Source organism: Sitophilus oryzae, unplaced genomic scaffold (assembly GCF_002938485.1).
Source record: "Sitophilus oryzae breed Bouriz unplaced genomic scaffold, Soryzae_2.0 scaffold_1809_pilon_pilon, whole genome shotgun sequence".
Taxonomy (NCBI): Eukaryota; Metazoa; Arthropoda; class Insecta; order Coleoptera; family Curculionidae; genus Sitophilus; species Sitophilus oryzae.
In genome coordinates this window covers 101571-116191 of record NW_022146512.1, presented here as the reverse complement: position 1 = coordinate 116191, position 14621 = coordinate 101571, and the positions used below count along the sequence as shown (strand labels likewise).

Here is a 14621-nt window from a genome sequence, read left to right as displayed (position 1 = left end):
GGTAAAAAATTGTCTAAACAAGGCCGAAGGGGCAGATATAATAAAGCAGTAAAATGTAAAAAAGGTCGGGTAAACACCTTTGTTTATTTGTTGAGCAAAATTCCTTTAGAATATCGTATATAATGACCAAAATATGACGCAATTTTAAGAAAAAAAATGTCACTTTCTGGCTTATAATAAAGTTTCAAATGCAACGTTTATATTCAAATTTGTTATTATCTACAACAGTTAGGTACCAATTGAGACGAATTATAATTCAATTACCGGCTACTACGTTCTTGTTTTAATAGATCAAAATTCAACAAATATAATTAGAAATTATTTTAATTGTAAGGGGCTCCCTTGTAGGACGTCTATGTACAATTGCGGCGGAAATTTGTACCTACCTGTGAAAAGACATTTTTTTCTTAAAATTGCGTCCTATTTTGGTCATTATATACGTTATTCTAAAGGAATTTTGCTCAATAAATAAACATAGGTGTTTACCTGTCCTTTTTTACATTTTATTGCTCTATTATATCCGCCCCTTCGGCCTTGTTTAGACAATTTTTTACCACCGTACAAATACATCTTCCTAGAGTTATTTGTACGGTGTGTTTAACTTTTTTTAGAATGGGACGAACTGTAAATAATTCTTAGGCTACTAGTTTTATACATATCTATATAGAGAGTGACCCAGGCATCCAAAAAAGCTTTTTACCTATTACGTTTTGGGTTTGTGATTTTTATTTCAATTTTTTACATAAGATGGGGCCATTGTAACGCACATTTTCAAAATATTTTTGTCAACATACAGGGTGATTCAAACCGCAATACATATGCTTAATACAGTTCATGAAAATTAGGACATTTAACTAAAATTTGATTATCTGATGAAGCTACCTTTAAAAGTAATGGATTTGTAAATAAACGTAATAGGTATTCATTATTATGCAGAAATTCCATACTGTAGCACACAGATTTTATACTTTTAATGATAAATGCCTTCTATTGCGAGACTAAAAGGCAATTGCCTCATATCAGAGCCATCATAATACAAGAAGAAGACCGAAAGTCAAATATTGTCTTATATTTTCAAAAAAAAACACAATTTTCTCATTAAATATTAATTTTAGGTATAGGAAGTTATTAATAATACAAGATTAAACAACTATTACACAGTACTTCACAGGAAGCTATCGATTGCGAACTAACTAAATCGTTACTAAGTAGGTACTAATTTTGAAAAGTTCTTTTTAAGATAAAAAAAGGTAAAACTAAAACCTAAACTATCATTTGAGATTAAACGGGAAGTTCTAATTAATGTTGCCTATTCTAAACAAGAAAAATTTATTTATAAGTTAAGTTTTATAACATTCCTAATTAAATTTGGGCGAAAAGAATATTTCTGCTTGCTGTAGGTAAATAATCGAATTTTTCATAAAATTCTTTAATTTATCATTTTGATTAAAAATGTCCCTCTAAAAGGAATAGGTTAGAAAATGGTTAGAACGCGGTAAATCCACAATTCGCGGAAACACGTTAAATCTTAAAAGATAGTTACTGTTCACTATGATTCCTAAATATATCTAATATACTTTTTAACCTAACCTTCATTGAATTTCTCTCAGTGTAGCTATAAACTACTATAAACATGCGATCTGTCACGTACGCCAATTTGAACGTCACAAAACTTGATCCCCCCTACTTCAATAGTGCCGACGGTTTTTGTCATAGGTTTTTGTCGCTTCTCTACGATTGTTCTTCTCTGCTTTTATACTCTGTTTTTTTTTTTCTCAAGTAAGATTTCGACAGACGATGACAGAAGAAAAGCAGATGACGTCCATACCAATCTATTTATTTTACTAAAAAAAAGTTTCTAATATTTTTTAAGTTAACTATGGATGGGTTTAAATATAAATCCGTCACGCGTTCTCTTGTTTTTAACCAATTTTATTGGTTTATTTCAAAAATGACAGATCATATTTCAATTTTATTGGTTTGACGGAACGAAGAACGACAAACGGATACCGATGCGTATGAACTCGCCTTTAGATTTTTGAGTCTTGTCAAAGTCTTGCCAAATTATAGAAAATTATGAAAAATGAACTCACTTAAGTTAGTCGACGAATAAAACGCACGTGTAGCTTCTGTATTGTTAGGTAGTTCTGTGGCAATAGGACATACAATACAAAATAAATATCTATTTAAAATAAATTCTTACCTGGCCAATAGAATTCAACCTTTGACTAATAATATGATTGGTGTGACTTGATGCATTTTGATGGCTGCTATTTGGCATACGTGGCTGATGAATGTTTTGCGTTGACGGGTGATGTACTGCATGATGTATTGTTGAATGAGCAGCCAAATCACCTGTAGAAGTTGAAACCGACACAGATACACGAGGTGTAGAATGCGCTTGCGTTGTACTAGGCTGTAATATATAAAAAATAGTTTCAGAATAAATTGTTCATAAATTCAGAGAGTTTATATACCAACCTGTTGTGAGCTAGATGTTTCAACGCTTGTGGCGCGGCTAGGATTTTGGTTATTAATTAAACCAGGACTAGCCGGTTCGCTTTTAACAGAGCCGGGCGACGGCAGATTTAAACTGGACGGATTTACAATCGTTAATTGATTATTATGATAATAAACCTAAAAATATATATTTAGTTATATAATATAACATATTTATAAAAAAAATACTTTGTCAGGAGGCAACAATTTTCCAGAGGCTAAAATTTTTTGTTGTTCAGCAAATAGAGCTTTTAGAGCATTGTGAACCTCTGTATCGCCTGGTTGTGCCCTAGCCGACAAAGATTTTATCTGTAATTGTATGGTTTTCAAATGTTGTTGTTTCTGTGGTGTAAGCTGAATTGTTGTTATTCTCTGAAATATACATAAGCTTGAGTTAAATAAAAAATATATTTTTTGTACATTATTACTTGTTGTGGCTGCCTGTCTAGTAAATTATTACCAGAGACACAGATTTGGGGATTAGATTCTTCCAATATTTGACCTAACAACTTATCAACATCATGACTAGTATTTGCACCATTTGAATCTTGAACTGACTGAATTATAGGACTAACTTTTTGTTGCTTGGGTGCAGATATTGGACTTTTTTGTTTCTCCTAAAAAGATCAACTTGTATTAACTATTACTAACTAAAATGTATTGAATTATAATCGTGTCGTGTAAATAAGTTTATTAAATAGTAATAAGTATTATATAGTTTTTCAATTCTTTAATAGGTTTGTTCCAACCCGCCGCAGAACCATTACCGAACTATCACGCTCGTGCGCAGTAATTCAAATGTGTTCCAACCGATATTTGACGGTTATCAGACGATCCTATTTGCGTACCAACCTACCTTTGGATCGTTTAGTTACGATTTCAGAACGGTAATTTCGGTACATGGTCCAAATTGAGACCTGTTTGGGTTAACTTGCGCATTAAAGCATATTGGCAGGGATTATCGAGTTTTAACAGCTGATTCTGGTCCGGCGTCCAGTTGATGCTTCTGACTTGGTTATTTTTACGAATTAAAGTGCGTTATTAAGTGTTAATTAAGTGTGCGTTATACTTTTACTTGTGAGTTTGTGTGGAGTAAATCGTTCGGAAATTTTAAATTGTACACTTTCATATAATAATTAAGGATGAGTGACGATGGTATGACTGATTTCTTTACCTCCACTTCAAATAGTGACAATTTGGAGTTGCTGCCTAGTGAAAGGGTTAAAAATGAACAATATTTAGGTAAGCTTTAATCGTATTTTCTTGTTTCCTCAAACAAAAACAAAAAACACGCACGCTTGACACTTTTGACAGTTCCGAAAACAATCCGCAAAGCGTTCCAACGTTGATACTTTTTGCACCGTCACGAAACTATTCGCAGTCCGCGCATGCTAACAAAGTGCAAGAAAACCGATTCGAGTACAATTTCGAAACGATCCCGAAATGCTGGTTGGAACAAACCTAATGTAAATAAATTTAATTAGATAAGACTTTAAATTATCCATAAGGAACCCAGTAAGAATGTAACAGTACACACTATACTTACATGTTTAATTTGTGTCTGAATAGACGGTTGAACCATAGCTTGCGGCTGAAGAGATTTATTCTGCATAGGTTGCACATGATTATGGGGCAAAATATTCTTTACAGAATGATTACCCACGGCACTACACAATGGTTTCACGTTTTGAGACAGAGGAGATTTCATTTCTCCATGAATTATATTTGACACTTTTCTATCATTTGCTTCAGGAGAATTATCTTGCAAGAGGGATTTCGCGCTTTGGATCTTATGCGTCTAAAACAATCAGTTTTTAAAGTAATATCAAATTTACACAATAAAAATAATTAAATACCTCTGCCACCTTTTTTATTGTTTTGGTTTTAGGACTCGGCTTTTTCTCACTTTGGTCTTTATTAGGCCTTTGCATAAATATGGTTTGACCGTTAACAGTTAACTGTCCGTTCCTAAAACAGTAAAATGTGTTTAATTATAATTAAATATGTATAGTAATTAATATCTATAACATGAAAATATGTAGAGTTGCGCTCGCTGATGGCAGTTTATGGATTATGGCCTTGCCGTCTGGCGGCACTGAGTGACACTTCAAAGAACCAATGATATTTGAACAAAACACAGATGTCAAATTTGAATTTAGCACACATTTTTGTGTACTTTTATATTTTATTTGGTTCTTTGAAGTCACAGCGCAGTTCTGAAAACAGGGCTTTACTCAAAACCTTTAAACTATAATAACAGACAACTGTCACTGTATTAATTGACATACCGAGTGCGTCTCAAAAGTGGCTTACCCCTATAACTTTTTTATTTTTTCAGATACCAAAACGAGATTTGGTATGTTAGTATATGACATAGGATTGAATAATGACATATCCAATTGTTTTTGGTCACTTCCTGTTTCACCAAAATGATTACAACTTTTGATTTTTAAATGACACCCTCGGTATTTTTTACTTTATTTGATAGAAAATGACATTGTGAATAGAATGACATATCATATGTCAACTTTTGACATTCTCGCTTTAAAAAAATGTATTTTAAAATTCAATCTAGAGTGTCATGGCTATATTAAAAAAGCTAATTCTTAATCAAGAAGTCTTGGAAAAATAGGTGACGATCAAACCAATTTTTCCAAATAATAATGTTTTTAGTGTCCTCCTGGCCAGTTAGAAAACGTTCAAATCGTATTTTCAATCATATCTCAATTTTTTCAAATGGAACGAGGGTGGCTCATTAGCATATTTGGAAAAAACATTTTTTTACAAATAATTTGATACCAAACACTTGGTATTTCGAGTCAAATTTTCGTTACGAACCGGAAGTTATAATTTCAAATAAACCATATACAAAAATGTCAACAGTTGACATATGATATGTCATTCAATTCAGAGTGTTATTTTCTGAATAAAGTAAAAAAAATACCGAGGATGCCATTTAAAAATCAAAAATTGTAGTAATTTCCTGTGAAACAGGAAGTGACTGAAAACAATTGAATACGTCAATCAATCCTAATTTATGTCATATACTAACATACCAAATTTCGTTTTTTTTACCTAAAAAAATAAAAAAGTTATAGGGGTGAGTCACTTTTGAGACGCGCCCGGTATATATGACAGATATGTATAAAAGAATATATGAATAAACAAACCTTTTAAGCTGTTCCAACTGATCAGGTGTTAAATTAACAACATATGATGTAGGATTATTTTGCTGATTATTATTTTCTTGTAAATTGTGTTGTTGAGATTGATGCTGGATTGGCTGAACTGTCTGAACGGGCGGTTGACTCTTTTGGAATGGCTGGACCTAAAAATAAATGTTTTTTTAGCATCTAGCATCTCTATAATCCGTGTATTAATATTGAAGTATAACAACATAATTGGCATTCATTTAAAATCCCTTACTTTAAGTATTGGCTGTGTTTGGGTATGAGCCTGCTGAAATCCTTGAACAGTATGTATAGGAGACTGCACTGGTTGAGCTTGGACAGTTTGTAAATTTGGAATACTATGCACCGCCTAGAAAATACTCATTTAACCTGGTAACTAACATAAAGTTAAAATATTTACCTGAGTCAGATTTTGTGCTACAACATTTTGCACTGATGTATTATGTGACATATTCTGAGCAACAACATTCTGAGAACCTAAGTTCTGAGCCACAACATTTTGTACTGCACTTTGTGTCAAATTTTGTACATTTTGAGCGACCATATTCTGCATTGAACTTTGCGCATGGTTCTGCATACTTTGCGTAACTACATTTTGAACAGAATTTTGGGCCAAATTCTGAACATTTTGCGTTAAATTCTGAACACTCTGAATAGTCTAGAATATATTATTAAAATTATTATTAATATTAAAAAACGATTAAATCTAACTTCACCTGTGAATGAACATTTTGGGGTACATTTTGATGCACAGCTTGTGCCTGTACTGCCACATTTTGCTGCTGTAAAAGACTTTGAATCTGTGATTGAAGATTGTGAACCTGAGATTGAGATATACTATGAACTGTCGGCTGTACCTAAAATAAAGATGTTAAATACAAGGTAAAGAGAAAATGGATTCAAAAATTGCACCTGAGAATGTATACTATGTATAGGTTGGGGTTGTACTATCTGCATTGGCTGTTGCAAAGCATTAACTGTCTGATGTTGTATTGTTTGTTGAACAGTCTGTTGTTGTATTTGAGGTTGCAACGACTAAAATAATCTTACTTAAACACATCCTTAATTAAATTATCTTAAGACTTACTTGAATTGAGTGTTGTACTTGAGGTTGCACAGTTTGTTGTTGAACTGTCTGTATTGTTTGTGACTGCACAGTTTGTTGCTGTATAGTCTGTACCGACTGTTGTTGAATAGTTTGCACAGTTTGTTGGACTGTTTGCTGATCCATGGAAGGTTGTAAAACAAGACCACCATTTAATCCAAGTATGCTTTGTAATATTAATTGACTTTGAAGGTCCTTAAAAATAATTATATTAAAACAGAACGTTTATTTATTTCATTCCTATTTACTTGATTTGGAGTAGGGTCATGTTGAAGTACTAAACGTCCATCTTCGCCTACTGTAAGTTTAAACCCTCCACTTCTTTGTAACATCAAGCCATTATTAATAGTAAAATTTGGTGCTATAAACGAATTGAACGGAATACCAGCTTGAGCAGTGCTCGCCTGGGATGTACTATTTGAGATCATTCCACTTTGAAAATTTTGATTCAGTACCTATAATCAGGAATAGGTAAGAAAACTTAATATATTATTTTACCTAATAATAGTTAATTGTACATTGTACAAAGTTAGTAAACACTATAGTAAATTTTTGTAGCATAAAACATAACTTGTACCTGAACAACTGGCGCTGCAGCGTTAAGTGCAGGTTGTGCCATGGCTGAGATCTGAATATTTTGAATATTCTTTTTAGCATCGCTATGTAGAAAACTGGCTTGTGCTTGTAAACCGCTGGTTTGTACAGGATGTCCCTGTGGAATTGTAGGTACTGAATTATGCTCACTTTCACTCAGAGATGTATCACTTTCAAACTGAATATCATCTTCATCACCGATACCTAAATAGAACACCTTATTAGATCAATGTCTTAGACTTTAAGGTTCAGTGTCGTTATCAAAAACAATGGCATTTCTATCATCTAATCAAAAAGAGTTTTCATGTTGAATGCTTTATTGGCGATGTCATACAGAGAATGCTACAACAACTTATTTATTTATTAAAAAAGACTAAGAAAGCGGCATATCAACAAAATAATCGCGACCGCGATGGACTGTTTAAGGTTGATTCTCACTATACCTTCCGTTTCCATTCCATATCCGTTCCATATTTTTATTGTATTGACGCTATACGTAAGCTTCCGTTCCGTATCAGTTCCATACTTTTTACTGTACAATTTATATCATTACGAAAGTTTTAAAACCAAATTAAGAAGTGAAAACTTTATGACATTTTTGCGTAAAAAATGTCTGGTAAAAATCGCTACGAGTAATGACTCTCGAGATATTTGGAACCGAAATTATTAATACCTGTCATCATTGACATAAATTAAACATGTTGATTAAATAGATATTAGACTGAAATCATAAATTTGAAATGTTTTTGTGCCAAAAGTTGAACAGAAACTGTTTTATCATTTTTTCGAAGAAAAATGTATGATTAATTTAAAAAAATAAAAAGTTCTCAAATTTACAGTTAAATAACTATCTATTCAACATGTTTATTTTTTGTCAATAATAACATGTATTGACTATTTCTATTCTAAATATCTCGAGAACGGTTGCAAGTAGCGATTTTTAATTACGTACAAAAATCACGGGAATGTATATTTTTTACTCAGTACTTTTATACCGGTATGGACAAAAAGTTATTACACTTCAAAACAGTTAAAACACATGTAAGTCGCGCCATCTACAAGTAGGAGTCATATTGACATCAAAATCAAATTTCTCATGTCAAAAAACTTCCAGACATCAATTTTCATCCAAATATTGACGTTACTTCAGAAATTATTTGAAAAAAATTGAAATGAAAACGAAACTTCTACACCCTGTATCTCCGAAACTAAGCATTTTAGGACATACATTTATACAAAATTTTTTACTTATTTTTATCTGCAGAATATGCTGCCGAAGTTTCCGGAATACAGATCGGACCACCCAGTATATACACGTTTGTTATATACAGGGTGCTACAAATTCTAGGTACGAGCATTGGTATCTTGGTAACCGTAATAGATATGAACATGGTTAAATTGGGGAAAAGTTGCGCTTTGGGATGTGCACCAAGATGCCATCAAAAAAGTTTTAAAAATTTCAAGGATTGCTTTTGACTAAGTTGACTGAGTTTTTTAAAAAAACGGATTTTTTGAAAATCAATTTTATTTTTTCTGTCGTTACTTTTTAGGAAATCAAAAAACGAATTGCACATTCTCATAGCCACGTTATTATGGCTATCTGATAGTACTTTTATATTTTCAAATTAGCTGATAATTTGTGAGATACAGAGGCTAACTTAATTTTTTTAAATACGGACCTGCATTTTTTATTTCAGCTTTTGCAAGAACTCGGCAATTTGACAATGACAAAATCATATCTTTGCTGGTATTTTAATTGTAGCTTTCTCTGGGCCGTATTATAAATTTTTAGTAATTTGAAGGTAGATTTTTGCAAATAACTTTTAGATGCCTATTCCAAATGAAACGAAATTCTCTACAAAAGTAGAACTTTAACGCCAAAACTCTTCAAAAAAGTCTAATACAATTTTTGCATAAAATCATCTGGGGAGATATTTGATCTTTTGAAAATTTCCATGGGATTTCCAACGTCCCGCGTTCCGATGTCCCCCCCGGTATAATTTGCCTTAAACTTCAACTTTTGGTCTTCAAATGACTAATTTTTAGTTAACATTTTAGCAGAATTTAAAGAATTTATTTTAAAATTTTGGTAATTCTTGGGAAAACTGGAAATCGTCCGATTTTCACCAAAATTGGTATACACGCTATTCTGAGGTTTACGAATCTGAACTTTTTTCGGGCGGTCTCTTACCGTTTTTCAGAAAAATGAAAAATTATTTCAACACCGAATTTTTCTTAATTTCTCATATTTTTAAGGTTTTCTAGCACATATTTTGTTAGGTATTCAATAAACAATGATGTTTTTGCTATTTTCTGTTACTTTTTTTAACCAATGCTATGAATAATAGAGGAAAATTTGCTAAAATAAATTAGTAAACAATCTGAAAATGTTGGGTTATGTGTTTGTGGCATTTAAAGCAACGTTGCCAATGCTAAACCTAAATTTAGCCTGTTTTTTTCGCTCATTCTGAGATTACGAAAGGCCGTCGCCAGAAGAACGGTTCCTTCCCATAACTGCTATTTTACCAACGAGATCTGACTATTTATAACCCCGAAGTTGTACGAAAGAGTTTTGATTGCATTCCTTCACAACTTCCATGCGGTGGGTGTTAGTTATATCAAAAAAAGATTAACCCCCTCCGCAAAGAAGTTGAAACCAATGCAATCAAAACTCTTTTGTGCAACTTCGGTGTTATAAATAGTCTTTATATAACTTCTTTGCGCAGGGGGTTAATCTTTTTTTAATATAATATAACAACAAAAGATTAACACCCTCGGAATGAAAGTTGTAACCAATGCAATCAAAACTCTTCCGCGTGACTTTGAAGCTTGACCAATCAGGTTGGTTAGCGTGGTTATTTGGAGGGTGTTAATTCATTTGTGTTTGTCAATATCTCTAACGTGACTGGTCGGGCTTAATAGTTGCCTGCTGGGGCTAGACACAAGTGGTCTAGAATATATTTGTCTCTCTCATTACATAGGAGAGAGAAAGAAGGAGATATAAAATGTCAAACTTCCATCTGGTCTCAATGTTCCTTGTTATTTTGTTAAGAAAAGTGTTTTTCAGTAAAATTTTGGACATTTTCCTATCCTCAATCAAGTGTGGCTCTGAGATAAACTATAATATAATGAAAATATAGTGAAATTACTACTTTATAAGGGCCGAAATAAAGAAAAATTCAATGTTGAAATTATTTTCCGTTTAGATTCGTAATCTATGACCTCAAAATAGGGTGTATTACCAATTTTGGTGAAAATCGGACGATTTCCAGTTTTCCCAATAATTACCAAAATTTTTATTTGCCAAAAAAATACTTAATTTGAATTAAATCCTGTTGTTAATTGTATACCATTTTATTTTGACTTAAAAGAATACCATTTTTATGGATTTGATTAACCCTCAACTGGCGTGGTGGGGTCCAGCGGACCCTCCGTAAAAATGTTTATGTTTAAGAATTAGGCCTCGCCGCGCCATTTACCATTAAGTTAGGGTACAAATATGCAACTGATAAAGGCGCACTGGATTTTATCAAGTATTGTTCCTACCAGCGGGGGCTAAAGTTTCATTGGGGTCTGTGTGGCACCACTACGCCAAGAATGTTTCATTATTAGGATAGTGGGTAGTCTAAAAAGTGTGCCTCACTGGGACGCTAATTTTGAGGAAGCATTAATTGAGTGATTTCGAGACATTGATTTTTCTCCGAAGAGTAACCATAACTCCGATTCTGAATCTCTTACTTATAGAAGAGAGAAAATTGAACAATCAATACCAGAAAAGAAAGAGATGTGGTATATGGCAACCATATGTCAATGAAGAAATGACAAAAAAACAAAAATCTCATGAATCAAATGTGCACGATCCATGTGCGGCAAATGCAGATCCTATATTAGCATGAACTATATTTGAAAAAGTTATGTACATTCAAGGTTTGCAGTTTTGTTGAAAATAATTTATGTTTATTACTTTAGCTTCACATTTCAGTTGTTTGTACTTTTAGTAATCCGGTAAAATCATAAAATATCATTGTTTTTAATTTCTATGGGTTTCTTAGCCAAGTTATATTTCTGTTGTCAAAAATTCCTAAAAAATGCGTTTTACTTTATTTTTGTGTCCGTTCTTATTAATTTGTTGAAAATTAATGAAATTGTTTGTTCACAAGTTTGAATATATTGTAAACAGTGTTAAAATCACAAGCTTTTTATAAAATCTCTCCATCATGTATTTTTTAAACTGAAAAAAAATTGGGGTCCGTCGGACCCCAGCACGCCATAAGCGTTACAAAAATTCACCACACCAGTTGAGGGTTAATTCTGTTCCAACATAATGGGAAGTAGTTACTCAGTAGTTATTATATTAGATATGCAGAAAACAGAAATTCATATAAATTTAAAAATTTCATAATTTACATAATCCAGAACGTTCCTACCTGATAACTTCATAATATTTGCCAAATCCAGTTTTTTCTTAACCTTCACTTTTGGTTTCTTTTTAATTGACATGTGCTGTATCTGCTGTTGAACTTGTATCTGTTGCTGTTGTTGCGTGTTATTAACAAGGGTCTGTTGTATTTGAGTAGCATTAATAGGCTGATTAGTCATCTAGAAAAAAAAAAGATGTTAATACATACTACATTCCTCAACATAATTATAACTTACCTGAGTAGTAACATAGGTTGTAGATGAAGGAGCCAACTGGACACCGTTCGTTAAAACTCTGACCATTGGTTGTGATCTCGCTGGAGCACCTAACTGTAATAACTGCTGTGTTGTTCCCGCAGGTTGAAGAATTAAACCCTGAGGTCCCTGGGTAGCAGTCTAAGAAAATATAATGTAGATACATCATATATAGTTATTACATATATTACATAAATAGAACAGTAATAATCAACATCAACAAATTCTGACCTGAATTTTTGGTCCAGTTGCTGTCATAGGAGTGGCTGTTTGTGGCCGTAAAATAAATTGTACTCCAGGAGTTGTTAACATGGGCATTTGATTAAGGAGAAGTGGTTGAGCTGTTGGCATAAGTGTTGCTGTGGCAGCATTTGTTTGATGATTTGAAGCGGGTATTACAATTTGCGGGCTAAAATTAACATAATTACTTCAATAGTTCTAAATGACAACAAATTAATTTACAAACTTACCTAACACTCGGTTTAGGCGAAGCCTGGGGGCTTGCACTTGGTTTTGGTAAAATATTTAAATGAGGTTTCAATTTAATGATGTTCTGAGCTTGCGAAGTCTGTATTGGTCGTGTAATTAAATTATTATGAATGATTTGCATCACGGGAAAATTTGGTTGAGGAGTAGGTGGTTTTAGATTCGGTGAGGGAGATTTCATATTTGCTGGTGATGAATATGGTGAATGAGGATAATTTGGACTAGGATTTGAATAAGCTGGTGACATGCTGGTCATTAACTGAGGCTTCTTGACCAAGTTTAAATTATTGGAACCAACAACTGTACAGTTAGTACTCATATTTTCATATTCCATCTTCTCCTGTTTAATTTGAAAATTTGAATTTTTTGGAGATTTACACATCTTCTGTAGAGATTTATTGGGGATTTGAGACATTTTTCACTTCACTTGAACAGTCTCAAAGTGTTATATCACCTATATTAAGTACATTTTATAAATATATACACCTGGAATGTAATACTATCTTCTGTTCACTTTTCGCATTGTTCTGAAGTTTCTTGTGAAATAATCACTAACCAAACTCGAATAAAGCCATTTTTTCGTTGTTTAAATGAAAGACTCTTAAGAAAGTTGGAAACATTATTTTATGAACGGTAAAAAAGCCATTTTGGTGTAGATTTTTGTGAAAACACACTACCGAGAACCAAGAAAAACACTTTTAATGAACAAACTAAAAACTATATTCAATTTGGCATATCCAATCACTGTTTACACCTGAAACAAACGAAACAAAAATGTAAAGACCAAACATAACCTCTCAGAATAACAAGATTTTCTGTTATTTATCCGCCATTTTCACATTAAAATATAGCACTTAAAGTTTAGTCACCTTCTAGGAAAAAAATGCACGTATAAAAAAGATCAATAAGTCACCACGTTTGTTTATAAACAAGATTTGCAAATTTGCAACAAGATATCATTGCGCCGCCATCTTTTACATTTTACGATGCTCCTTTTTTCTAGTCCCTTGTTCTTACGATCGGCAATCAAAGCATTCCCCCACCCTGACCTAAAAATGGACCGATCCATCACCTTGAAAATTCCCCTATTTTGATATTCCCATAATTTGTTCATTTTACAATTGAACATATTTTGGCAATACTGTTAAACATTATATAACTTCCAATAAGTATCATGAATTAATTTTCACGCCTACTGAAAAAAAATTAGGGAAATAAATAAAGTATGGGGTGGGGGAAACAATGAAAGTACAAGAGTGGGGAGCAAAATCTAGGCCAAAAACTGAAAAGCTCCCTGTAAAAGTGCTGTTTCATATTAATTACTCTTCTAATTAATTAAAAAATCATTAGAAATTAAAATTTAAAATGATTGACAGGTAATTTATTATTTCACATAAAAAAAATCGATATATAAGTAGGGTTACAAGGTGAGGAGACATAAAAATCAGCACACTCTAAATATGCCATGATTTTATATTCCTAATTTCAAAAATCATGAATTATTTTTGAGCTATTTTTAAGGATAAATAGCGTGGGATTCCTGACTAAACCGCTTTCGCTGCTAAAACGATAAAATTCTACATACCTTTTAACAAATTTCACATTACGGGTTACGGACGGGGTTTACTCTGGCAAAAGCAGGGAATGCCGCTATCTGATTGGTCAGCTGGCAGCGTCATATGATATACAAAAAAATAATAAATTTTAGGTTATTGTCACTTTTATGCAATTTTCATCCTTAATTTAAGATCATTTAAGAATCATTTATGTTTTAGTGTTTCCGGAAGTAAACGAAATTGATTGTGTACCTTTGGTACATACGTAGCTTCCAAGACAAAGGTGTGAATACCGAGGAGAAAGTGGAAATTTATTATTTTAATAATCGATTGAATTGCATTCGCCATTTCAATATTATGTTTCATTGTGTCATATAAACGGTATCGATGTAATTATCTTAATAATACGGAGGATAAAAACACAAGCCAAAATTAATAAATACGACAATCTCTCAATAACCGCGCGTATCTTTATTTTCCTAAAAAGAGTACCTATCACAGAATAGGCTTATGTAA

The 14621-nt window shown here is 32.6% G+C and overlaps 1 protein-coding gene across 2 annotated transcripts in view; it reads right to left on the bottom strand.

Annotated features, from left to right (window-relative positions):
• Nucleotides 1–14200, bottom strand: part of LOC115883117 — a 36656-nt gene extending 22456 nt beyond the window's left edge. The window contains exons 1-19 of one of the 2 annotated variants that reach the window (XM_030901421.1): nt 14135–14200; nt 12534–13303; nt 12295–12472; nt 12046–12204; nt 11817–11988; nt 7373–7593; nt 7044–7250; nt 6778–6990; nt 6603–6725; nt 6407–6547; nt 6091–6348; nt 5926–6039; nt 5670–5827; nt 4356–4467; nt 4046–4297; nt 2928–3116; nt 2689–2871; nt 2482–2637; nt 2204–2416 (exon numbers count right to left, since the gene is read on the bottom strand). In XM_030901421.1, coding sequence (XP_030757281.1) covers nt 2204–2416; nt 2482–2637; nt 2689–2871; nt 2928–3116; nt 4046–4297; nt 4356–4467; nt 5670–5827; nt 5926–6039; nt 6091–6348; nt 6407–6547; nt 6603–6725; nt 6778–6990; nt 7044–7250; nt 7373–7593; nt 11817–11988; nt 12046–12204; nt 12295–12472; nt 12534–12964 — 3480 coding nt within the window. In that variant the 5' untranslated portion in view covers nt 12965–13303; nt 14135–14200. Of the gene's footprint in view, nt 1–2203; nt 2417–2481; nt 2638–2688; nt 2872–2927; nt 3117–4045; nt 4298–4355; nt 4468–5669; nt 5828–5925; nt 6040–6090; nt 6349–6406; nt 6548–6602; nt 6726–6777; nt 6991–7043; nt 7251–7372; nt 7594–11816; nt 11989–12045; nt 12205–12294; nt 12473–12533; nt 13304–13418; nt 13685–14134 lie in introns of those variants that run through there. The other variant, XM_030901420.1, reaches the window with a different exon arrangement.
• Nucleotides 14201–14621: the final 421 nt, after the last annotated feature.